At 41.9% G+C, this 27,031-nt stretch overlaps 1 protein-coding gene across 1 annotated transcript; it reads left to right on the top strand.

Annotated features, from left to right (window-relative positions):
- On the top strand, window positions 1-25,243 carry LOC306912337 (solute carrier family 25 member 36-A-like). Its single transcript, XM_079488482.1, has 7 exons — window positions 1-389; window positions 3,620-3,787; window positions 11,540-11,617; window positions 14,294-14,394; window positions 20,890-20,956; window positions 23,291-23,583; window positions 24,492-25,243. Exons 1-7 carry the CDS (start codon window positions 349-351, stop codon window positions 24,683-24,685), a joined length of 942 nt encoding a protein of 313 aa, XP_079344608.1. The 5' UTR covers window positions 1-348; the 3' UTR covers window positions 24,686-25,243.
- Window positions 25,244-27,031: the final 1,788 nt, after the last annotated feature.

Genomic DNA, 27,031 nt, shown 5'->3' with positions numbered 1-27,031 from the left:
GCGGCGGCGATCATAGTTACACACAGACACACACTGACACTAGTGGAATAATACACTGCTAGACAAGCACGCGGAGCAAATCGTTGATTCTAAATATTTGACTGCTGTTTGAGTGGAAGAAAACGGAGCGAGAGAGAGAGAGAGAGAGAGAGAGAGAGAGGGAAGGAGGTTTCTTCGGGGCCCTATTGATTCGTCTCGGCACAATCGACGCTGCATTCCGACTCATCGGCACGATCTACCAATTTATTGACTGATCGATTGGCGATCGAAAGATCTGTCAGATCGAGGGGTCGGTGCGTGGTCCCCCGTCTGTCTCCTGTGTGTGTCGAAGGGACATGCTAGTGCAGAATGAGCCAGAGGGAAACACTGGTGCATCTGTTCGCAGGAGGGTGAGTGGAGCTGTCACATATTTACATATTTGGTTTGTAGTAGCCCTGAAACATGTTGTACGAGCGTCTGCGTCATGTGAAGTTGTGAACCATTATGATCTACACCTGCTATAGCCTTCTGTTCTGAACAAAGTGTGTGTGTGTGTGTGTGTGTGTGTGTGTGTGTGTGTGTGTGTGTGTGTGTGTGTGTGTGTGTGTGTGTGTGTGTGTGTGTGTGCGTGTGCGTGTGCGTGTATGTATGTAGACTTATGTAAGCCTACTACTGTATGCATGTGTTGTATGTATACACTGTATACATACTGTATACTATACAGTATGTATGTGCGTATGGGTCTGTCTGTCTGTCTGTCTGTCTGTCTGTCCGCCAGTGTCTCTGACATCATGGACAAATTGTGTGTCCACTGCAGTGTCCACAGTTTTAAATGTCGTATCTCTGGGAGCGGACCCCGTACTCCCAATTGCTTTGTAAAATGTTTAAGTTAAATGTAACTCTGATAGTGTACACACATTTTCTACAATCTCAGAATTACTCATACAAGGGTCCATTTGGTTCCATTTTTAACACTCCATTTGTACACTGTCAGAGTTACAGACTTCATATGGGTGAAGGGTCCATTTGGTTCTTAACGAGGCTATATCAGCCATTTAGCTGGATAATCTGAATCCTGTGTGTCATCGTTATCAGGAATTAGTGCCCCCCCCCCCCCCCCCCACTATCACAAATCTATGAATGGACTCAGGACTGAAAACGGCATTGTTGATGACGCACAAGCCATTGTTGTGTGCAGAGCCGCCCTCAGACATGTCTGGGGCTGAGGAAAGTGAAGCAGATGATAGAGTTAATGTGTAGCATCATTTTACATGCTTCATGGTGATGAAAGTGCTATATTTCTGTTAAAATATAAGTGTTAACTAGCTCCATATATTGTGATGCATTTTTTTTATGTGAAGGAATCCCACATTAACACGTAAATGTTAAACATGCAAACACATGTACAATAAATTCTGTTAAAAAATAGCAGATATACAAGCTTGTAGATCTGCTATTTTTGAATAGCTGAAGTATATAATTAGTTAAAGATGGTTGAACTGTTACAATATATATTTGTTGGAGACCCCCCTCAAGGACCCTTGTGGGTCCCTGAACCCCACTTTGAGAATCATTGCGATAGAGTGTTTGTTAGGTCTCCCTGTCTCTCCAGCTCTTTAATAAACAGAACATTAATTTTCAGCTCACACAGGGCACAGGATAAACAAGTGAAATAGGACGTTATGACACAATACATGAGCAGACAAATTGGAAATGGAACACACCAGAAACATATTATCTACAGCCAGTATGTAGAATAACTAATTGCAGCGCACAACTTATGGTATGAACCAGTTAGACTACTAATGGATTTGTCTTTGTCTACCGGTTTCTCTCAGTCTTATCAGCCACTAGTCAGTCTTGCTTTCCTCGACATAGCCTCCCGTATTCAAACACATTTATCTGAGCAAATACCAATTCAGTGTTTTCTGACTCCATATAATCCAAGCAGGTACAACAGGGCACATTTCTGTAAAGAAGTCCTTTAATTCCTTTCCTCCATAATTCAAATTCCGATACCCGCAGGCCGCAAAGTGTGTATATGATTTGAGTACAGAGTACTGATCTGATACTAATGTTTTAAAATGTATTATTATTATTACACACACACACACACACACACACACACACACACACACACACACCGTGACACACGTGTACACACACACATGGGTGGCAGGCAGCATATAGTTAGCTGAAAGTAGGCCAAAGGTTGCGCCTGCGTGTCGGAAGGCAGCTGAACTATGCAGAGATCAACTGTGGCACACACACACACACACACCGCATGTACATATCCATTGAACTTGATACTGCATGGCTAGGTGGCTAACCACATGAACCCTAGCACCCTTATTCTTGAAAATATCCAATCGAAGCGTTGTGAGCTTGTAGATTGATGTTCGGTGAAGAGAATAGGGTTTACAGGATTTTTTTTCTAATGGTAAAGTCACTTCATTTAAAGTGGTAGGGTAACTAAGTGATATTCCTTCTTTGTTAACTTGAAATAAGTGTTCAATAACTACATATTACAATCAGTAATCATTGTATAGATAGAGTGTTTGTTGTTGTTCAATAACATAGATTCCAATTCCAATTCTGTCTGCTCATTTCTTTTGTCGTCACTTCCAATTTCACTTGTTTATCCTGTATCCTGCGTGAGTTCTCTATCCTGATTGGATAACGTTGTTATCTCCACCTGCTGTCTACTGAATAGCTGGAGAAACAATGGGAGACTCCTCTTACTGAACGAACACTCTATAGCAATGATTAATATCAGAATGTGTAGTTAATGAATGCTTAATGTCGGCAGTGTGCTCGTACACTAAACTAAACCGGCACACAACAGGTTAATGCTGACTGAGGTCAGGGACTTATCATCACAATCTTCCAGTTCACCTGGAAGAGTGTATGGCCCTCCATACACGTGGCCTTATTTACTCGTGTGTGTGTGTGTGTGTGTGTGTGTGTGTGTGTGTGTGTGTGTGTGTGTGTGTGTGTGTGTGTGTGTGTGTGTGTGTGTGTGTGTGTGTGTGTGTGTGTGTGTGTGTGTGTGTGTGTGTGTGTGTGTGTGTGTGTGTGTGTGTGTGTGTGTGTGTGTGTGTGAGATACACTTCGCAGCATTCGCAGACAGCGGCACTCTCACAGATTGGCGATTGTTGTTGTTGTGACAGAAATGGTCAAAGGTCGACAGGGGTCATATGCTAATGGGAGTGTGTCATTGTCCCTACATGCTTGGTCACATTGAGTCGGTGGCATTGTGTGAAATCAAGAATGTGATTACGTTTAAGGTCAATAGATCTGATGCAGGATATAAGTAGGGCTGTCACGATTACAAGTTTAAGTTGACGTTTGTCAAACAAATAATTGCGATTAACTTAATTGTGTTTTTTTGCATTGAACATTGGAACGTTACCATTTGTATTTCCGTTTGCCTTTTTGGCCCTTGTAATCAAACTTGCACAGGGCAGATATGACAAATAACTTAAATATACAACACATTTAATATTAATTAAAAAATATATACAAAATGACGGAAATAGATACAGCCTGTATTTCCCAGCAAGGTTGTATTTCCCAGCAGTGTGATAATAGGCATGCGTGCATGTAAAACAAGTTTTTAAACCCCACTCCTGTGTTCCAGATGTGGGGGTACGGTGGGAGCCATCCTGACCTGTCCTCTGGAGGTGGTGAAGACCAGGTTGCAGTCGTCCACGGTCAACCTGCTCTACTTCTCTGAGGTTCACCTCAGCACCGTCAACGGGGCCGGTGTGGCCCGCATGGCCACGCCCGGGCCCCTGCACTGCCTCAAGTGAGTATGCATGCACTGAGGTGGAAATTGACTACAAGTACATTTACTCAAGTACTGTACTGTAATTTTTATTTTATTTTTTACTTTACTGCTGTATTTCCAATTGTCAGTACTTTTACTTTTACTAACTAGTTACTAGTTACTTTGTGGATTTAGATTATTATTATTACAAAACATACATTAACTTCAGCCCTATATAAATTTCGGTCATTTGAAAATAGCCGATCTACAAGGTTACAACAATGTGTTGTGATGCGACGCATTGTGAGCTTGTCATCAGTCTCCAACGTACTTTGACATAATTTGTTTCAGAGATTTTACAGTTTCTACTGACTGACCCAGTAGACAAAGTGTGTAGAACTTTATCATGAGCATTAGTGACCTATGAATATAAGTTGAAAATGGATTGTCAGCACGTTGCATTTAAACATACTAAAATTATATGAAGCATATACAAAAGGAACAGGAAAGGACATCATAAAAGCAGTCAGGTCAGGGGGAAAACAGCTCTTAAATAGTGTACTACACTATTTACATTTTTAACTTTCTGTTAATGGAGAAGCCATATCAAGTAAGTAATATTACTTTATTGATCAGCCCAGGAAGTAAGTAATAATTATGCCATTGATTAGTCCAGGAAGATTCTTTGTCGGTACAGTAGGAAAGCTACTCAGTACTAACCTTTGCACCCTGCCACAGATTACTGTGTGAGGTGGAGTGTAATGACGCATAGTGTATTTTATTATTTAATGATCTGCTACAGTAATATAGTGCTGTTTCACCATCTGATCCCTCTACATGTCTACTGAACATGACATGTAGAAGAATACTACATTATTATTGTTGTTGCACCATACTGTTTGGGACATTTCCATTGCCCAACTGATGCTTTTGAGTCGTAGACCACCGATTATAATTTACAAATGATGTATGTAGCAGACGATCGGCTCTTTAACCAGTGTAAGCAAGGTAAAACATTCATAGAATGCAGCGAGGTAGTGTAGTACCTCAGTAATCTAGGATCACAGGTAAACCAATGTCTGCGGCCAAGTATACATATCATTTTTGGGGGTCCTTGGCACGAAATTCTTTGAGAACTACTGATTTAGAAGGCATTTGTAGAATCAGCCTCCGGTCTTAATGGGTTAATAACAGCATAGTGTTTAATTTCACTATGTGACCGCGTCAACCATTATTGTTATAAGTACACAATACTGTGTTATGAAGGTTAATGGGTTACAATGCAAAGCATTGTGAGCTTGTAGATCTGCTATTTTCAAAAGATTATTATTATTATTATTATTATTATTATTATTATATATTATTTGAAAACTTGTACTTGTAACAGAGTATTACGTTGCAGTATTGATACTTTTACTTAAGTAAAACATGTGAGTACTTTTTCCCATCACTGTCCCACAGCTACCTGAAGGCTTTACTTAGTTGTGTGCCCGTGTCGCACGGCAAAAATGGCAGATCTAAATTTTAGTTTTCATTGCCCTGTGAAAGATTTGTTTCATATAAAGAGGTGTTGCTTTCTATTGCAGTGGTTCTCATTTTCCCCACAAGGACCCCCAAATTGAAAATATTTTGCGCCAGGGACCCCAGAAAAAGATTTTTCAAAATATTTTAAAAATAGCCAAAGTTGTGACCCTGTAGATCGGCAATTTGTGATGGTATATTAACTGATTTGACTGGGGACCACCTGGAACCCCTTCAATGACCGGTGGGTCACGGCCTCCTGAGAAACCAGTTAAGAAACCAGTTACATCGCGAAAAATGGGACAAGGGGCGCCCGGTCTCGGGCCGGGGGGGACATCGGCGTGTCGAACGAGAAGGGACTGGGCCGGGGCAAGCACGCAGGCTAAAGATCGAGGCTGACATTAACCTAGACGATTTTAATTCTCCGGTGCAGTGGTCGTGAATTCGGGTTCTTCAAAATAAAAAAGTCTGGCTGAAATGATGTGGCAGAATCTAAACGCAGCAAGAATCAATTCTGGCAGTACATTTTTAAATTAGTTAGAACAATAGCAATAAAATAGCCACAGATATAGAATCTAGTCCCTTTCCTTGTGCGTATAGTGTCATGTGCAGGCGAGAAATCATTTAGCAGCAGATATCACACATTATCAGTGTAAACAACACCCACTCTGGCTGACTCATCCAGTAAAGCATGTCATCACATGCACTACAGTAAGTAGGACACTTATGACCTACATCAGTGGTTTTCAAACATTTTCATCTCAAATGAATAATGTATTTGAACACATAATACAAATCTGACCCGTCTGAAGAGAGTGTTGCAGGCATGACGTTTCAGTTGGAGCAGGTGAATGTTGTACGTCACATGGACAGCACAGTATATTGACTGCTTCGCGGAAGCGGCATGTGGCACCATTGTGCAACGTAGGCATAAATTCGCATCATAATTCTATAAAACAGACATAGATTCCCCCACGATAAAAGGCATTTGGGTCACGCCATCGTCACCAGTAAACTCGTGACCAAAGTCACTCTAGACTAGAGTGACTTTGGTCTTTACAACTCCTCAAGAGAAACATTAACAGGTGCTCTGCTACACGTGAGGCCTTAACAGAGATATGAGATAATGATGTGGTCTGACCTTAATAGTGTCACTTTCTTTACACATGCCACGGACGCATGTTTATTCCACAGTCCATGTCACGTTAGCATGACTGCAATAGGCACTATGCACAGCAGCCATAATGGAAAGACATTGGGCCTTGTCCTTATACTTCCTTCACAGGTGTTACACAGGTGCTAATGAAGGCTCTGTTCCTGCTAATGAAGGCTCTATTCCATTTAGTGTAGCACAGTGGTTCTCAAACATAAACATAAAATAAAATCAAGCACCTCAATAAACTTTGAGAGTCTACTTAAATGGTACCAAATTAACCGTTGATGTGTCCATTTGGTTCCATTTGGACACTCTCAGAGTTACTCACCCGTAAGGGGCCATTTGAACCCCCCCTCAAGGACCCCTGGAACACACTTTGAGACCCACTGGTCAATTCCAATATGCATAATATTGATCAGCACCCTTACTCTGTTTGACCAGAATGCAACAGAGCATTAAAGTATAAGTGGAAACTCTTGTGAAGGAACTAAGAGAGAGGCTCACTTTCTCTCCGATATGGCTGCTGTGCAAAGACCCCACTCAATCCTAGTACAGCCTCCTTGGGTCATATATAATATATATATATAAATATATATCATGGGTCCGGGACCCCTAGGGGGGGCTTCAGAGTTGTGGGTAGAAGAGGAAAGTTACAGCTTTAAGTACAGCACTCACGTAAATGTACTTAGTTACTTTCCACCCCTGCATGTGAAAATAGTAAAAGCAAGATTGACCTTGTGTACATTAGACCAGTGGTTCTCAACCTTTGCAGGCCATTTCAGCTACCCAAAATAATCATGTTTGAACTGGGGACTACCCATCCTGATAACCACTTGAGGCAATATATTTTCGGTGGTTTGTATCCAATATCCACTGCATTTGACGGTCATGGAGCTGATTGTGGTCACGTGTAGCGTGTGTAGCATGTTGTTGTTGTCACTACACACGTGCAGCATGTTGTTGTCACTACACCCTTCTTCTGACCTGCTTTTACACTAAGCATATATTGTCTCTGTACTATACAATATAAGCTTGGCCTCAACCAAACACTTTATTAGTCCACTAAAGCAAGGGTAGAGTATGTTAAGCAAGGGATAACATATGTTGTTGAGAAATAACGCCCGAAAGGATGATTAAAGACAGAGACTGAGTCGAGTTGTTTAAAATTCAAGCAGCGCAGCAGGTGCTCTCGGGCTTAATTATAAGACAGCGGTTTGTTATAGAGATTATTCAGAAATAACCACTGAATTCAGCGATTGACCAATCACAATCATGCATTCAACCAAACCATGTAATAATGCAATATAACTTATACAATTGGGTTGGTTGTATTTTGTTTCCCTGAAGTTAGACCTGATGGTCAAGATTCAATTCTCCCCTGAGCAAGCAGGCAGGCTCTAGTAGCTCAATGGTAAAACAAATATTAAAATCTGGGGTAGAAGAGGAAAAGTAGAATCGATCTCAGGTCTTAATTGGGTTAAAACAATGTACTTCAGTACTAAATCAATTTGACTTTGTTACTGTTCTGTTCACCACTTGTTGTTGGACTATTATGAGAGTACATTCCTGCTACAATGACACAGCAAGGCTACAGTGACACACATCCCATAATAGGCTGTTCATGTCAGGCTGACCTAATACCGCATTCAGCATGCTAGTCCTCCCACTCAGGATAGATATAAAACAGATCATGACTCAACTCAACACAGCTCAAACCTTATTTATGCACATCGTCTCTGTCGGATTGAAACCTCTTATGGATTCTTATGGTTTCGTAACATGCATCATTTTTCAGAATTCAAATTAATCTAAATCTACCGTAGTGTGATCAAGTAGGGTGTTAATGTGTGCAACAACACAAATAGTTGGAAGATGGAGACGAGAGGTTTCCGCCTGACACCGACAACATTTTAAAACGAGCACGGCCACGGTCGACCCACAGTGCTGTGCTTTATAATACAAATAATAAATAGAGTAAAAGACGAAGGAGACAAATTGTAACATACAGTGAGTTAAAGGCATAGGGAAAAGGGCAGTGATACACAATAAGGGTCCCAGGAATGCACGGTATGAGACAGTTGAAAATATAGGGCTGAGTGATTAGGGCTGTCACGATTACAAATTTAAATTGGCGATTAATTGTCACACACATAATTGAGATTAACAATTGAATTGTCTTTTTTTGCATTGAACATTGGAACGTTAGAATTTGCATTTCTGTTTGCCTTTTTAGGCTTCGTAATGACAAATTGCACAGAGCAGATATGGCCCAGGCCCAGAGGCCTGGCCGTGGCTCAGCGGTCCAGGCACCCTGGCAGTGTGCTGCGGGTTCGAATCCCGATCCCGACGGCCTTTACTGCATGTCACACCCCCATCTCTCTCCCCGCCTACTGTCTGTCCCTCCATAAAAAAATAAAAATAAAAAAGGCGAAAGCCACAAAAAAACATTTAAAAAAACAAAACAAAAAACAAACAAATGTTTCAGAAATAGTTTATCTGCTATTTTTGAAAAAATGTATGGACATTTTTCAACATGAAAACGATTATGCAAAAAGAATTGTCTGTCATCTGAAATAGTTTCTTGCCAAGGACCCCCATATTGATATATATTTGGCCATGGACCCCCGTCTGAAAAGGTTTTGTTTCAGGGACCCCAGATTTTACAAACACTTTCAAGACTTTTCAAAAATATTCGCTAAATAGCAGTACCCTAAAATCTAAAATGACACTTGCTTCTTGGGGAAAAAATAGACCCTTGTGACATGCAGGATTCACATTACCAGTAAAAGTATCAATACTGCAATGTAGAAATACTCTGTTACAAGTGAAAGTCTGTTAATACAAATAAAAGTGCTTGAGTAAAAGTACAAAGGTATTGGCATCAAAATGTAATTAAATTAGTTAAAGTAGTATTACTTAAAGTAGCCTACTAATATGCATGTATATATTACATTTGACAAAAAAAGGTTACATAGTGCTGCTTTAACTACTTTAACTTCAATAATTTTCTATAAAACATACAACAATAGCATATCTACAAGCTCAAGATTTTAGATTGGCTATTGTCTCTACTCTTATAATGGTCTTGTACAACGAAGTACCAACGTGTTGAAACTTAGAGTTATGTGACACATATCTGTGAGTGATATTATTTTGAAACCCGGCCAACAAATGTTACATGCAGCACAAAGACATACTGACAGGTCAATGGAAGACTACATGATGCATCTCGTAGGTCGCATGGAAAGCCCCGAATGCTCAGGTTACACTATACCAGTGGTGTAAAGCACTTACTGGTGTAAGCATTTATTCAAGTACTGTACTTAGGTGACATTTTTAGGTATTTCTTTCCTTTTTTCCTTCCAAATTTTAAATACGTTTGCTTCTACTATATACTACTATTTCGTTTTTGCTACTATTTCGACTTTTACTCCACTACAATTATTTGAAAACGTATCTACAAGCTCACAATGTGACATACATTGTGAACTTGTAGATCGGCTATTTTATACATTTGAAAACTTCCGAAATGGGACATTCTGCATAATGAGTACATTTTGATACCAATACCTTTTGTACTTTTTACTCAAGTAAATGTTGAATTCCTGCACTTTTACTTGTATTTCTACCTAGGATCAGATGTTCAGAGTGTTCTAAACATAGCAAGCGTTTATCATTATATAACTTATTCTCAGCCTTATTAAATCCAAGGACCCCTGCTGCTGGTGTGATATGCATTGGTCACTGTGGCCGCTCATTTGATACCGTTTATTATCTTTGGGAACCCAGGCCAATCTACACTGTACATTTAAAGATGGAGTGCCGTGATTTTTTCCCACCGTAAAACATAAAAAGTGGACAGTATTTGTTGAAATGTCATCATTGCACATAACCACACAAAGGGGTCTAATTACATTTTGTCACCTCATAAACACATGAAAAGCTGGAAAAAAGTACAAAAATCACAGCACTCTTTGAAATTGAATTTAACTGGTCTGGTATATAGGCTCTTTGCACACAGAATAAGGTTGCAAGCACACCGTGGATTATTTAAGTAAAACGTGAGCCCAGGCAGCACTTCAGCCGTTCCTTTGATATCTTCCGTGGCTTTGAGCAGCTGGTGGGCAGTGCCATCAAAGTGCAGCTTCAAAGAGATTGTCCGGTTTTCCAGACATGTAGTAGATGTACATTAGGTTTGTAACGTTACATTTTTAACAGCGATACGATACATGGTTGACGATACATGGACGATATTGGTTCATTCATGGCGATACAATACGATGCGATTCGATTTTTTTAAATCGATACAGTAACTAGCAAAGAAATTAAATCTGTGTGAAACATGCGGATAGTGCAGGTTTATTCATTTATTTAATTCACAAATTCACTACTATAACTATACGATAAATGTTGCTGTTTATATATCGATATACGGTACTTCGAATCTTGAAATGAAAATAGATTTTCCGATGCACTTAGTATATTGTTACACCTGTAACTATCTATCCCATTGGTTATTGCCTAGTGCCTACCCTATTGAGCTGCTTCAACTTGTAGCATGGGGACCTTCTTTCCGGTTTTTCCCCTTATAATGGGAGTGGATAGAACGTGTGTGTGTGTGTGTGTGTGTGTGTGTGTGTGTGTGTGTGTGTGTGTGTGTGTGTGTGTGTGTGTGTGTGTGTGTGTGTGTGTGTGTGTGTGTGTGTGTGTGTGTGTGTGTGTGTGTGTGTGTGTGTGTGTGTGTGTGTGTGTGTGTGTGTGTGTGTGTGTGTGTGTGTGTGTGTGTGTGTGTGTGTGTGTGTGTGTGTGTGTGTGTGTGTGTGTGTGTGTGCACTGCTTGGTATTGATCTAACAAGCGTGTTGCTTTAGTCAACACATTGTCACTCCCACTTGGTGATTCATTCAGTAAGTGAGTCTTATAAGAACATTATAATGTGTGTAAAACTGAAAATATTTGCCACAGACAAGACAAGTCTTTTCCACGGACACAGTTGTCCATGTACGGAGACTACGGACAATGACCCCTGCACTAAACAATTATTGCCAATTTATATGAGTTCTTTGTACGTTTAAGCGATTCTCTGATGAATGTGTATATGTTTATGTCACTGCAGGTTGATCATGGAGAGAGAGGGGCCTCGATCACTCTTCAGAGGGCTGGGACCCACCCTTGTGGGTGTGGCGCCTTCCAGGTATGTTATGGTTAAATATGAATATGGTAAATAAAATAAATAGTAAATGATGCATTTATATAGTGCTTTTAACCATACAAGGCACCAAACTGCACATCGGGAGCAATTAGGGGTTCATAGGTGGACTTCCCACCGGATGTGGGAAAACGTTTGTGGGCCGTTGAATAAAGCTTGTTTTGACCAGGTGTACAATCTGGGAAAGGAATCCTAGTTAAAGGCATTTGAAATAATGCAAACAACTTGATGTGGACGGGTGAGCTAGGCCATCTTGTTTCCAGTTCATTTTCTGTTTACTCAATCACCTAGCAATCCAATGCATGTAGCATATGATTGCGAGATCATATACCATATGTGATCATAAACCACTATAATAACTATAAAGACCATTTGACAAAGATTTACATCATTGGCCAGATTTACGTCATAGCAGATCTACATGCTCACAGTGCTCACATCTGAAAATCTCATTTTGACTTTTTTTTTTTTTTTAACATAAATCTTCTCTTCTGGAGGTCCTAAGAAACACTTTCAGGTGTTATTATTCAAATTCATAATCAATTTGGGGCTCCTTGGCATGAGAAACGTTGAGGAACACTTCTCAAAACAGTTTAATGGTGTGGACGTGGACGAGGTGGTTTGGTCTCACGGGGAGATTGTTCACAATATTTCCCACGATGCATTTTGTCTATGGTCACCATTACATGAACCTGATTCATATTTTTTGAAGTTCACAATGAATATCATAAACACAGTGAAAATCCCATGGTCTCAAAGCCCAAATGTCACTTTCTCACAGGGAAAATGTCATGCCCGTTTTCAAGTGAAAAGATTTGACTGCAGCGACGTCACTGGAGTCAACTGGTAGATTCTTGTAGATTTAATGGAACATTAAATATACAATAAACAAAACCTCCCCTGCATGTACGACAAACCTTTTTGACAGACCTACACACAGCAGCAGGTGATATTCGCTCCCAAAACTTTATGAAATCACTTCTAAAATAGACTTTTTGTCGTTGCCTTTGTCTTGTGTGCCGTGCCAAGCCAGTAAATAATAATACGAAGAAGAATGATAAGCCGTCAAGAGACTTGTGCAATGGAATTCATATCTCTGGACTGTATGGATTTGAGCAGGTATTCAGCGGAAATTAGTGGGCTCTGGTGTGCCCTCTAAATAGCCGACCTACAAGCTCACAATGCATTGCAGCGCTACGCGTTGTGGGCTTGTAGATATGCTATTTTCCAGTGTGCACCCAAGTATAACTCAGGCTTTGGTCTCTGGCCTAAAACAACACCAGTGGTCAGACAGACTAGAGCTATATTACTGTGTGTGTGTGTGTGTGTGTGTGTGTGTGTGTGTGTGTGTGTGTGTGTGTGTGTGTGTGTGTGTGTGTGTGTGTGTGTGTGTGTGTGTGTGTGTGTGTGTGTGTGTGTGTGTGTGTGTGTGTGTGTGTGTGTGTGTGTGTGTGTGTGTGTGTGTGTGTGTGTGTGTGTGTGTGTGTGTGTGTGTGTGTGTGTGTGTGTGTGTGTGTGTGTGTGTGTGTGTGTGTGTGTGTGTGTGTGTGTGTGTGTGTCCAGTGCGACTCCAGGCTGAGTCATAGGTCGAGCATTGTTACGCAAGGTGATTGTTACAGCTGTGCTTCCAGCTCTGCCGCCGCATGCTTCCCATTGTGTGTTGTCGGAATCAGGAATGCAATAGTTTGGAAAAAATGTGTTGACTTTTCCTGCTGCTAAAGTCACGTTCACATGACAATTGTTGATGTTGTTCAGTAGGGCTGTCACGATTACACATTTAAGTTGGCGATTAATTACATTGGAACATTTAATATGAATATAAATTACATTTCTGTTTGCCTTTTAGGCTTCGTTATAAAAAAGTGCACGGGCAGATTTGACAAATAACTGAAATATACCAAGAAAATACTGTCATTTTTATACATTATATACTTTAAAACACAACATGGACACGATTATGTCAAAATCATTACGATTATCTCACATAATTGCAATTAGACGATTTGGGTTTTCCAGAAAACTGGAGGCGATTTTAGAATCAGTCTCAAGGTCTAAGAAAAAAGGGTTAGGGTTAGTCACTGTAAAAGTGACTATTGTGCCCTGACAAGCGAATGGCAAATTTACCTCTGAGAGGCCTCAAAAAGTTGATATCAACCCCTGCAGCATTAGACCACAGAACCCCACCCATTGATACACCAAGTCCCCAGACCCGACATTGTGCATGACATGCATGTGTGTAAATGTACATTCACGTGCACACGGAGCAGCTTGCACCAGTGTCATCGCTCAGAGCTGGACATTACATACGAGAGAATGACTTAATATTCACTGTATACATGCAGATGTGCAATATGGCACTAGGTGCATGATGCCTATAGCTCTCTGCTTGAACACACTCTGGGACATCCACCGCTGGTGTTAATTAATTCCTCACGGAAGTCTAAATCTGCCACTAAATCTGTCCATTTTGGGTCGCGCGGTGTACGGTGTAGTCACACATGCACTTGTACACGTGCACGCACGCACACACACACACACACACACACACACACACACACACACACACACACACACACACACACACACACACACACACACACACACACACACACACACGATTGTTAAATAATGTATAACGCTTCTTGTGTTGTGTTGTTGCAGGGCCATCTACTTTGCAGCCTATTCCTGTGCCAAGGAGAAGCTGAATGGAGTGCTGGATCCTGACTCTACGCAGGTGCACATGCTGTCTGCTGGACTGGCAGGTAACCATCATGTCTGTCTGTCTGTCCGTCCGTCCGTCCGTCCGTGGCCCGATTCATACTTATGTGTTGTGCGCTGGATTCCCACCAGGATCCATGGGTAATATATTGTCCCTTATTTGAATTTCATCCCCTACGCCGTGATTGACTTGTCCTACTATCAAACCAAAGGCGCGACAATCATTCAAGTCCCCGGCGTAAACGTGACAGTCCCTGGCTTGCGATGTTTCATACTGAAGAGTGCTGGAGCTTGGCTTTTCTTTGTGGTTAAACAAAAAGTGCCACATAAAGTGCTACAGTCACCTGTCCCCTCCGAGAACACACCCTCACAAAGGGCTACAGTCACCTGTCCCCTCTAGAGAACACACCCCGCTGACCCAGATAAGTGTCTTGTCATCGTCCTCTACCAGGGCTGTTGGTCTCACCTCGCAGGCTCGCACAGGGCGGCCCCATTTAACGCATGAACTCAACTCTGCAGCAGTTAAGATATTGTTTTCAACTGCCTGATCGGTACTGGCTCTACTTGATTTACCTTGTTCTCCACACAGCTTGTAGATAGTCAGTTTATTGCGATTTGTCTTCCAAGTTACTTTGCTGTTATTATACCAGTAAGATGGCGTGAGGGCGAGAAGTGCACACATCCACCTGGGTGACGGCAGATTGCTGGGCGAGTGCTGGTGCTTTGGAATGGGGGGTCAGATCAACATATGGAATGAATTCTGTACTGGCCATAGATGGAGTGTGTCTTGAGTGTACAGAGTTTGATGAGGTCAGATCAACATGGAATGTCATAATAGGTCAGATCCATATATCGAGATCTAGGGGTGGCAGCGGGGCCAGTGTCTTGAGTGTACAGCGTTTGATGAGGGCCCAGGTAGGGCCGGCCCTTAATTTTCGGGCCTGTTGGGTGCGGCTGCACTAATAACTTTTGGGCGGGCCCGTCTAGAGTTTGAATGGACGGGTATCAGTCAAAATTAAAGGGAGACATCAAAGAGGAAGGCCGGGTGGGGAAGGATCAACATATGGAATGTGAGAGCAGGTCAGCTCCATATATGGAGATCTAAGGGTTTGAGGTCAGATGTAGAGTTGCTGTCCATATATCTAGTAGGTGATGATCCGGTCTTCTCCATGTATGGCTATCCAGGGTTTGACGAGGTCAGTGTGTGGTCTTCACTCAACAGTAAAAAAAAAAAACATAATCGTATATGCGCCACCCCTTATCCCTAAACGTATTACTGTTTTAAAACATTTTAAAATAGTTCAACTAGCCAATCTACATCGACACGTTGTGAGCTTGTGTATGTGAGCTTGCGGGCTCACACATGCCTCGCAGTGCGACATGACCAAAATAGAGCCTGGGGTTAACGTAGTTATGAGCATACAGCTATATATATACAGTATATATGTTAGCAGTTCATGACATGGCATTCTCAGCATGCACTTAGTGCAAATAGGTGAGATAGTTATGGGTCCTGACTCCTGGCACAGTGACCCAGCCCATATTGTCCCGGCCTGCTCTCATGAACCTCCCCACACGTGTGGGACTATGTAATGTATATCTCACTCTGACCCAGTCTAGTGCTACAGTACCTTTCACCCACACGCTCGCACGCACGCACACACGCATGCACGCACGCACGTACACACACACACACACACACACACACACACACACTGGAAAACCAGTTATTCTTGTTTAGACATTTTCATTCCTTTTTAAAAACAAATTTAGGTAATTCTGCTGTTCTCCCACTCTGCTCTGCTCTCGTGCCTGTGTATGTTTATGTTGGCTTTGTGTCTGCGATGCGTCTAAAATCACAAACGGATCACAAAGAGCTAAACAGTGGCCAGTTACAGTACTAATAAACAGTGAAGTTAAAATGGTGCAACCGTGGCTCAGGGAGGATCAAGACGAGGGGAGAATGTTTTAACCAGCAGGACGTAGAGCACCAGTGAAACCAATGCTGCCGTTCAAATGGAACTTACCCAGTAAATATGATGCGGACATAACACTGGATTGGGTGTGGTACGGTACTACTACTAGTATGTAGAATCATGCGTGCAGAAAACCCATCTAAAACGGCATACAACCGGACACACGTAGCCTATTGAAAAGAGTTGATTTCTTAATAATGAGACAAACTGAAGTTTTATTAAGCCCGCGATTAATTACAGCTGTGACCAATTAAAGCCAGCGGCATGCCTTGCGCTGCATTGTGTGTGTGTGTGTGTTTGTGTGTGTGTGTGTGTGTGTGTGTGTGTCCGACGTCCGTCTCTCTGTCTGCTGTGTTAAAAGTGTTAAAGTGCCAGTTTTATAACTTTGGCTGACAGATGTGAAAAATATATATTCTTTATATTTGTATATATTATTTTAAGACTTAAGTTGCCTTCTATGTGAACTGTACGGTTAGGTGTACGGTACGCTGCTGTATCTTTTTTTTTTTTAAATAATTTTGCAACCCATTTTTTTTCCACCCAGTGTCAATTATCTAATGTAATCCTGGGCACTACACTTCCTCTGCCAACCTGTGGGGGCAGCGGACTGACCTCATGCTTCCCCGCTTGCTGTATCTTAACATGAATCATAATGGTGGTACTTGGAGAGCCAAATATTTTGTGAGGTTGTACTTGCAGTAAAAAGTTTGAGAACCACTGCTTTAATGCATACACTCCTTGTCCTGGAGAGAGGGAGGAGGGGATCCCACCAGCTGACACAAACCGGCTCCCATTAAAAAAAAAAAAAAAAAAAAAAAACGTTGATCAAACACACATTTCGCTGGCTGAGAATGTAGGTCAAACTACTGCAGTGGAAAAAACGTAGAATAGAATGAAGGCTTAGGTGTGTGTGTGTGTGTGTGTGTGTGTGTGTGTGTGTGTGTGTGTGTGTGTGTGTGTGTGTGTGAGTGTGAGTGGGCACACCACACAGCCCTGTCTGTCGGCCCTCCTGCATGTATTATGCAACCAACCACTGATCTGTCTAAGAAGCTTGGGTTCAGGCCCAGAAAGCCAATGTATAACTCTGTGTATACCGGTGTGTATATAATGTATATATATACACAGTGGTGGTGGAAGGAGAACCGATACCGCAATGTAAAAATACTATGTTGCAAGTATAATTACAATGATCAAGTATCAAAATATACTTAACCCATTAAGACCTGATGAGGTCACTTCAACAAATTCCTTCATATATATATATATATATATATATATATATATATATATATATATATATATATATATATAGTTAAAAAATAGCTGATGCACAAGCTTGTAGTGCGGCACGAAGTGACTCGCTGTGAGCTTGTATATCTGCTATTTTTGAATAGCCAATACAAAACTCTAAAATGACACAAGATGCTTAATGGGTTAAAGTAACAATGGTAAACATACTCGTTATGCAGCATGTCCCATTTCAGAATAATTTAAACCTGGTTGAATAACGTTGCACCTTGAAAATGTATATATAATATTAAAACTATGATGTGACAATAAAGTTGATTCTGATTCGGTGGTTCCCTGCACAAGTGCTGACATTTTTACCATTGAGCTCATAGAGGGATCAATTTTATCTTGATCATCAGTACAAATTCGTGCCAGATCCTGTGTCTAGGGGTCTCCCCTAGACACAGGATCTGGCACGAATTTGTCATGTCATGTCATGTCTCATGACCTTTGACACGATCTGGCACGAATACGAATTTGTCATGTCATGTCATGTCTCATGACCTTTGACACGATCTAAATGTCTCCATAGAAGAGCAGGGAGACAAAATGCAACCTCTACAATAATATAAGTTATATTGAATTAGCATACTGTACCATACAGATTGAATAAATGATATTGTATCAACATACTCTACCATCCAGATTGGACAAAATGATTACATTTTATTCATTAAAAAAAGTGCCGCTTTAGCTACAGTACTTGAGTAAATGTACTTCCACTATAGGCGGCAGCATGCATGCACCCGCTGCTCTTGTGTAAAATCATTACTTCTATACTGTAGCCCAGTGGTTCCCAAACTTTTCAAGTCAAGGCTATTTTGACTACTTCTTAATTAGCCTATATATTTTAATTTATTTATGGCCATTTATCATTTTATGTTTTTTAATATTAAATGTTATTATGTAAAAATATTTGTTTAAATGTAGTCGAGTCGTGACCCATACAAATTGGTCCGTGACCCACACATGAGTCCCGAGTCCCGACCCAGTGTTTGGGAACCATTGACTGTATTCAACTCCCTTATGCTCTCAGAGGAGCATAAGGGCCTGCCAGACAGACAGACAGACAGACATACAGTACAGGCCTGTTTGCAACTTTGCATTAGAGCAGAGGTCATGTTTAGCAGAATAGCACCCAGCCTTAAACTAGGCCAAGCCGCCATGCTCCGCTTTTAACTCCAGGCAACTTATCTTTGCAAAAAGGATCAGATTTCAAGAGGCCCGGGCCCACACACACACTCACGTTTTCAACGTGTCAGCAGCCGCTTTCTACCGGTGTTGCCAGGTCTTTGCGAGAGAAGCGAGTGGTGACAGGTCTATACGAAAACAAGCCCCCCCCAAAAGAAGCAACCGTTTTGTTTACCTTGAAGACAAAAAACTCACTGGTCGTGAACCAGAAGTAAAAACGGCTGTGTAATGTGTCCCGTGATCTTATTTTAATTCACCCGAAACATACATTTTGTAACCGCTACCAGCGACGCTTTGCTTACAGTATGATCCGTGAATAACGCTGGTTTTGATCAAAAACATTATCTGGGATGAATGGATTTTACAAATTCAGTTGAAGTGGATGGAGGCAGACCTTTTACATTTCGGTTCATGTCCTGTTTATCAATGCCTAGCAACGCAGATGTATTCATACGGCGGTGGTGAAGAGCGCATCTAACTTAATCAATAAAAAACCTAAAAAGTCGTCAGGTCCATCTGGAAAAAAGTCATAAAAGTCGTTCTTGGCAGTAATTTAGTTTTGGAAGGAAGCCTAAATAAGCAACTACACTTTAGAAACAAGCCTCCCACAAAACTCTGAACAGGCAATTACAAACATTTATTTGTACAAGTTACTTTATAGAAAAACAAGGCCAAAGTCGCTTATAATTAGCACACATGGCAACAGGTGAATGGGGTAAAAAACGTGAGATGGCACTGACATTTACAAGTTTGTATTTTATTTTACATTTATTATTTAAATTTTTTGTTATATAGCAGTGTGTCATTTCATGCTGCGCTGTGAGCTTGAGTAGGATTTAGAAGGCTTTTGTAGAATTTTCCTTTTTTTGGAGGCGTGGGAGTTTTTGTTGTGACTGCTGCTTGTGTGACTATGGTACAGTGTCTAATTTTAGGGCTTTTTAGGGGTAAAGTTTTCACCCATGCGTGATTGGGTGGGAAACCCCTCCCCGCCCGGTGGAGGCGGAGCTGGCTCCCTCGTGAGTGCTTAAAAAAGGTGAAAATGTGCAGAAATAGCTGATCGGTTTCACTTTCATTTGGTTGGTTTCATTTTATACTCTCAAGAGTCTATATATCAAGATCTATAAGGGTCCATTTAGTTACCAACTCTCCATCCTTTAGCTGGGGACCAATTAGAACACCCTCAAGGACCACTGGCTGAAAACCAATGGTTTAGAGTTTACACAACGTTTTTCATCTGCTGTGGAACACCGCAAAATCCTGAATGTACAAACACTTGTGGTTTTTACTGTATACTAATTTATTTTGGCCCACAGAGGAGGTGACACAATTTAAGTAGCTATATTTGAGCTGTCCTCATTTAGAGATTAGTGTTTTAGTCTACTCGTTAAAATAAGTTGACTGAAGAGATTAATTGTATATCGCTTGGTTGAGGAAAATAATATCTAGCATTTGATAATCAGTGATGGATTTAAGTTTTATATACATGCACATTGCCATTGACTGAGCTACCTCTTTAATCTGAAATGTTTAAATATGAACAATTAATATATATTAATCCTATTTAGTAACGTTAATTAATTAACGTTGGTTATGACTATGGAAGGGTTTGTCTGCCATAGTCAATAAACTTTCTTCAGGTTTGACATGTTTGCATGACCTCATCTATCATTGGGTGTCATTAAAAAAATAAAGTTCCATGAGACAATAAAGAAACAGCAGCCTACTGTTGTGTTATATATAACACTTGAAGTTAATGACACCACATATCCATACTGCAGTCAGCTTACTGTAACTCCAGGGAGACACCTACTGGTGTAGAATAGAATGCAGCGAGGTGGCATTTCACAAGATCAGTGTGGTAGTTATGCTGTTTAGAATATAATCTATTCTATTTACAATATTGCCATGTTGTCTTCCATTATAGTCATATACTGTTTGCAATCATGAAGTATTCATGTACATATCACTTGTTGGGTGAAGTGCTGCCTTCCTATTAGGTCTGTTATATGTAGATGATAAGAGTGTAGTTGGCTTTGACTATCTTTGCTCGCTGTGTCTGACCCTTTGAACTCCTTTTCCCAGGGTTCACTGCCATCACAGCAACCAATCCCATCTGGCTGATCAAGACCCGCCTACAGCTGGACGCCAGGTGAGAACCATGTGGGCTACAACCCTGACACGCATATTATGGCTGACCGTAGATATAAATAGGTGCATATCTCATTGGCCATGTGGGGCCACACATCAACCCCACCCACATAGTAATATACTATTTTAGTCGACTAACATTTTGTTGACCAAAGGTCATTTGGAGTGGCCTTGATGTTGTCGTAATGGCTGATTTTATACATGGTTGCAGGCTGAAAATAGACAATATTTTTACATGCTCACAACAATGTGAGATTGTAGATAAGCTATTTTCAGAGCGCAACACCAGAGCGCAACCAAACATAAGTTTAGTTTATTAGTTTTTGTCTGTGAAAAAAGGGAGTCAACAAACAATATTTAGTCGAAACATGTTTCATGTAAACACACTCTTGTGAGATCTAGCGACAGACGTGACATTCACGTGGAGCGACCGCAGCTTCTTAGCAGCAAAGCATTTGTGCATCATTTCACAATGTTGGAAATAAAATATGTGGGATTGTTTATCTTGGGAAAATGCCATAGATTGTCGACCACGTTGGCCAATGGAGAGCGACGTCGCTACGTGGCGGCCATCTTACTTCGGGGCAGCATAACATTGTGTCTATGGGGCATGCACTTTTGAAATAACCATAACTTACTCCATTTTCAACCGATTTTCAAACGGTTTGGTTTGTTATAAACGTCAAAGACTTGTATGCTTTTATATGATGTTCATATAAAAACATAACAAATAACATTAAGCAGATAAGCATCCTGAATCATAGCCACGTTGATAACGTTTGTAATAAACCAACCTGTTTGTACATCCGTCAAGATTTGAGGGAGTTATTTGAGCTGCCATAGAACATACTGTACTGTAGCCCCAAGGCAAGATGGCCACCGGGTAAACTACGTCGGAGACTGCCTTGAGCCATCTAGCCTTTATTTATGTCTATGGCTACAATCATAGACATATAAAGGTAGACACTCTTTCCGGCTAGACTAGACTACCGAGGCAGCTTGCTGAATTGGGATTTGTGTTTGTATTAGAAGGTAAATCTCCACCCACACAGGCGGTGCTTTCCTTGGGCCCCGCCCTATACTACTAGTAGCCGGTGGAGTAAAACGAGCTCACCCTAGGAGCCTGGCCCGCCCTACTAGTAGTAGCCGGCGGGGTAAAGCGAGCACACCCTAGGAGCCTTGGGGTGTGTGACACGTGACTGGGGGGCGTCGCCATTTACTCAAACCCGCTGAAGGAACCATGCTCGCGTTACAAACCCAAACATGCAACATAACAGGCTTGATATCACATGCATGAGCCTGACACCTGCTGGTGAAAAATGGTCATGCAGCTTGGAATCTGTGTGCAGAATAGACCAATTATTTGTTTACAAACATTGAGACTGGTTTCAATGCAATCAATTCACTGCACCCTAGGTAGACATTTATACTTCATTGCGCAACAGTATTGCGCGTAGAGAACAGCTGATGTATAAGCTCACATCGCGTTGCGGATGCGACTGTTGCGAGCTTAGTGGTCTGTGTGCGTGACACCATCGCTTTGAATTACTATTATTGTTCACACACAACAGAAACAAGGATTATATATTTCAAGGGCGAGAGATCACAATAATAAAAAACATCTAATCATTCTTCCTCCACACTGGGGGAAACCAGCATCTGAAAGTTTGATGGTGCATTTTTACATGTGAGTGCAGTTAGAACTTTTCCATTGCATCTTATGAGAGGTGGGGATCATATGGTGCCGGCCTGCACGTGCATGCTGGTGCTTATCAGTGTGACGTCGTCTGATAAGGCGTCTATAGCGTTGATGTCGGGCAGAAACCTCATATCTCCATACTGTATTTTAACTTTTTATGTTTTGTTTAGTAAATTATTGCCCTACTTCTTTGTAAAAGTAGCTAATATAGCTGATCTACAAACGTTGTGAGCTTGTAGATCTGTTATTTTCGTTGATTAACTGTATTGGATTCATTGGAACTCGGATTCTTTTCCCATGTAAGTTTAGCTTCAGGCCCATGTCTTTGTAAGCCATTAGATGGCAGGCCAGAAAGAACACAATCAATGGAACTTGCAAGTTGCAATAGACTGCCTTGTATACACTAATACAATAACTAAAATGTATTTTTGACAGCAAATTCTGATTTTGAACACACCATTTAGTTTTAATCCTATTTAGTAATCTGACATTGTTTAAATCATAGTCTGTTAGTCTTTTGTCTTAGTCTTAGTCAACAAAATATTAACATTCTCCCGGGACCCCAGTTTGAGAACCAGCACACCCAGACCGCCAACACCGCTTAAACCTAATCACGTCCTTCCTTCGCTCCCACAGGAAGCGCGGCGAGCGGCGCATGAACGCGCTGGAGTGCGTGCAGCGGGTGTACCAGACGGACGGCGTGCGGGGCTTCTACCGGGGCATGTCGGCGTCGTACGCCGGCATCTCCGAGACGGTCATCCACTTCGTCCTCTACGAGAGCATCAAGCAGCGGCTGCGGGAGGCCAAGGCCCGCGCTGCCATGGTGGAACAGGAGGACGAGGGTGTCAAGGATGCCTCGGACTTCGTGGGCATGATGCTGGCCGCCGCCACCTCCAAGACCTGCGCTACCTGCATAGCCTACCCACACGGTATGTCTACCTCCATAGCCTACCCACACAGTATGTCTACCTCCATAGCCTACCCACACGGTATGTCTACCTCCATAGCCTACCCACACGGTATGTCTACCTCCATAGCCTACCCACACGTTATGTCTACCTCCATAGCCTACCCACACGGTATGTCTACCTCCATAGCCTACCCACACGGTATGTCTACCTCCATAGCCTACCCACACGTTATGTCTACCTCCATAGCCTACCCACACGGTATGTCTACCTCCATAGCCTACCCACACGGTATGTCTACCTCCATATCCTACCCACACGGTATGTCTACCTCCATAGCCTACCCACACGGTATGTCTACCTCCATAGTCTACCCACACGGTATGTCTACCTCCATAGCCTACCCACACGGTATGTCTACCTCCATAGTCTACCCACACGGTATGTCTACCTCCATAGCCTACCCACACGGTATGTCTACCTCCATAGCCTACCCACACGGTATGTCTACCTCCATAGCCTACCCACACGGTATGTCTACCTCCATAGCCTACCCACACAGTATGTCTACCTCCATAGCCTACCCACATAGTATGTCTGCCCTGCGCTACCTCCATAGCCTACCCACACGGTTTATTATTGTGTGCATATATATATATATATATATATATATATATATTAAAAATGCGGAATTAACAATGAAAACATAACTCGGGTAACTCTCGAACGGGAGGGAAAGTGTTCTACAGTCAATTAACTTGTGTAACTCGTGTTCAGGAGTCAAAGTGTTAATGTTCAGGCCTGCAGGGAACTCTAATTAACTTAATGGGCTTTAACTGAACACTAAGACTGAAGTACTGTAACATTCAGGCTATGAACAGGATAAACATTAAACATGTAATAACTATTGTTCTTCTCCGCCTTGGCAGAGGTGATCCGCACACGTCTACGAGAGGAGGGCAGCCGCTACCGCTCCTTCTGGCAGACCCTGCTGACCGTGCCGCGGGAGGAGGGCTACCGTGCGCTGTACCGCGGCCTCACCACACACCTGGTCCGGCAGATCCCCAACACCGCCATCATGATGTCCACGTACGAACTGGTGGTCTACCTGCTTCACCGCTAGAACCCGTACGAACTGGTGGTCTACCTGCTTCACCGCTAGAACCCGTACGGACTGGTAGTCAACCTGCTTCACCGCTAGAACCTGTGCTTTTCAGCTAGGGAGCTCCCCCAGTTAAATGATTGATAGAAGAACCAAGCGGACCCTTATGGGGTCTGTAACGATGAGAACGTGCAAACGGAACAGAACGGTTCGGTTCCTTTTGCACACTCTCAACAGTTATTGGTGGAGGGTTCTACCTGTTTCCCTGCTAGGCCGCCTGGATGTCACCCCCCCGTCACCCCCGCCCCCCCGCCACTTCCTGCTTTGGAAAGCGAAGCAGGAAGTAGCTAAAGGACTGGCGGACAGCTCCAACGGGGAGGAAGAGGACACCTGCAAATGAAGACCAAAGGAACTCAAGACTGAAAAAAATAACTGTACAGGACTAGAAAATAACACAAGAAAACAAACAACTTCTTGATGGGAGAAGTTGGTGTGGCATTAGCTAAATCGTTCGCCATTTTCCAAAAAAGAGAGAGAGAGAGAGAGAGAGAGAGAAAGCGAGAGAGAGAGAGAGAGAGAGAGAGAGAGAGCAGAAGGAACAAAGGAACAAACAAAGAACAATGCAGTGGCCTTAAAAAAAAAAAAAAAAAAAAACGGAGTTCGAGAACTAGACCCCGCCTCGCTCTGTTGTGACTCGCTGCTCGTACATAGACCATAATGCCTAGCGGTGTTTGTATTTGAATCACTTAAATCCTAGCATCCGTAATGTGACAATTGGCTATGTGTGGCGAAAACTTTCCCCACAATAACATAAAACAGAAACAATACACTAGCACGGCACCCTGAGGGACACCACTCAACCGTATGGGTTTCCAGTGAAGTCATCTCATCACTGACAAGTGTTTACAATCTGTGTTTTGCAGTAAGCCTAAACCTTTCTTAGAAAAGCTGACCGAGATGTCCAGCATGCCTGAAACGCAACGAGAGCAGTGGTGGAAAAAGTACTCAATGTTTTTACTTAGTAAAAGTATCAATACTGCAATATAGAAATACTCTGTTACAAGTGAAAGGCTTACTTTTGAAAGAATTTAAAGTACTAAAAGTACAAAAGTATTGACATCCAAATGTACTTAATGTACCAAAAGTAAAAGTATTCATTGTGCAGAATCTCCCATTTCAAGTTTTCAAATGTATACAAATCTTTATCGTGACACATTGTGAGCTTGTAGATCGTTTGTAGACTCTAGGGGGGGGGGGGGGGGGGGGGGGGGTGTTAATTGGAACGATGAATTGTTGTGTATTAGCTTGTCTGACACCTTGATGAGACTGAGAGAGCAACTGCAGTTACTGCACGTTGACTAGACTACAGCCAGAATGGCCATTGCAGCGAGAGGCGAGCATTCAGCACCGGTCGGGGAAAATAAATAAATAGACCAGTCATCCCCCAATTGTGAGGGGACATTCAGACCCTGCTGACCCCCCCTCCGACACCTATGTGTACGCTAAAAATACAAATACTCAAAGTACAGTACAGTACTCAAGTAATTCAAATGTAGTTACTGTCCACCACTTTGGCCGGAGCGTAACGGGAGATGGTGTTGTTGAGTAATGCGATCCTCTCAGGAATGTAGATGAATGTAGACCCAGGTGATGAGGAAGGAAAGCCAGCGCTGGTTATTTTAAGAAGTTTGAGTGAGACGCCAAGAGTTCAGAGCAGGGCACCCCCCCGAGTCCGTTTTTGCACATTTTTTACTTTTATGTCTGTTTTTTTCTTTTTTTTCTCTGAGCCTCAACCGCTGCTATCGCAAAACTAAGAATGACTATAACCCGCTCTCACGAAAACGGTTTATCTTTTTCATTGTCATGCAATGATGCATAAATGGCTTTATTTTATAACTGCTGTCCTTTTTTTTCCCTAAAAGTGGCTTCCAAGTTGTTCTAACTCAATGGTTCTCAAACTTGATTTTTATATTTTATTTCAAGGACCCCCATAACTCTGAGAGTGTACACTGTACAGTGTCTCAGAGTTAACCTGTAAGGGTCCATTTGGTTCTGTTTGTATGCTCTCAGAGTTGCAGAACCCTGTGGGTCCCTGGACCGCAGTTTGAGAACCACGTACCATGCACTTTGAAGGCCTTTTAAGGCGTGTGTGGGTTTTTAGCATATTCCTGTACGGACAATTTAAAAACCTGTATAGAATATAAATTGTATTGTATGATAAAAAGGTATTTTGCATTTTGCAACATGTCTGACAGCGGATATATTGTACAGATAATAGAGTACTCGATTATTTGTGAAGGATGTTAATATGCGTGTGTGTATATACTGTAATACAATGATGCAATATGTTTTCGTTTTTTTATGATT

This window comes from Electrona antarctica (genome assembly GCF_951216825.1).
Source record: "Electrona antarctica genome assembly, chromosome: 19".
In the NCBI taxonomy this organism is placed as follows: Eukaryota; Metazoa; Chordata; class Actinopteri; order Myctophiformes; family Myctophidae; genus Electrona; species Electrona antarctica.
This window is presented reverse-complemented; position numbering and strand designations above follow the sequence as displayed.

Excerpts from the sequence above, each read along its gene's own strand:
- LOC306912337 (XM_079488482.1), top strand. The coding sequence starts at position 349 with ATGAGCCAGAGGGAAACACTGGTGCATCTGTTCGCAGGAGG. Across the intron at positions 3,788-11,539 it reads GGGCCCCTGCACTGCCTCAA|GTTGATCATGGAGAGAGAGG; the intron begins GTGAGTATGCAT and ends ATGTCACTGCAG. Across the intron at positions 14,395-20,889 it reads GCTGTCTGCTGGACTGGCAG|GGTTCACTGCCATCACAGCA; the intron begins GTAACCATCATG and ends TCCTTTTCCCAG.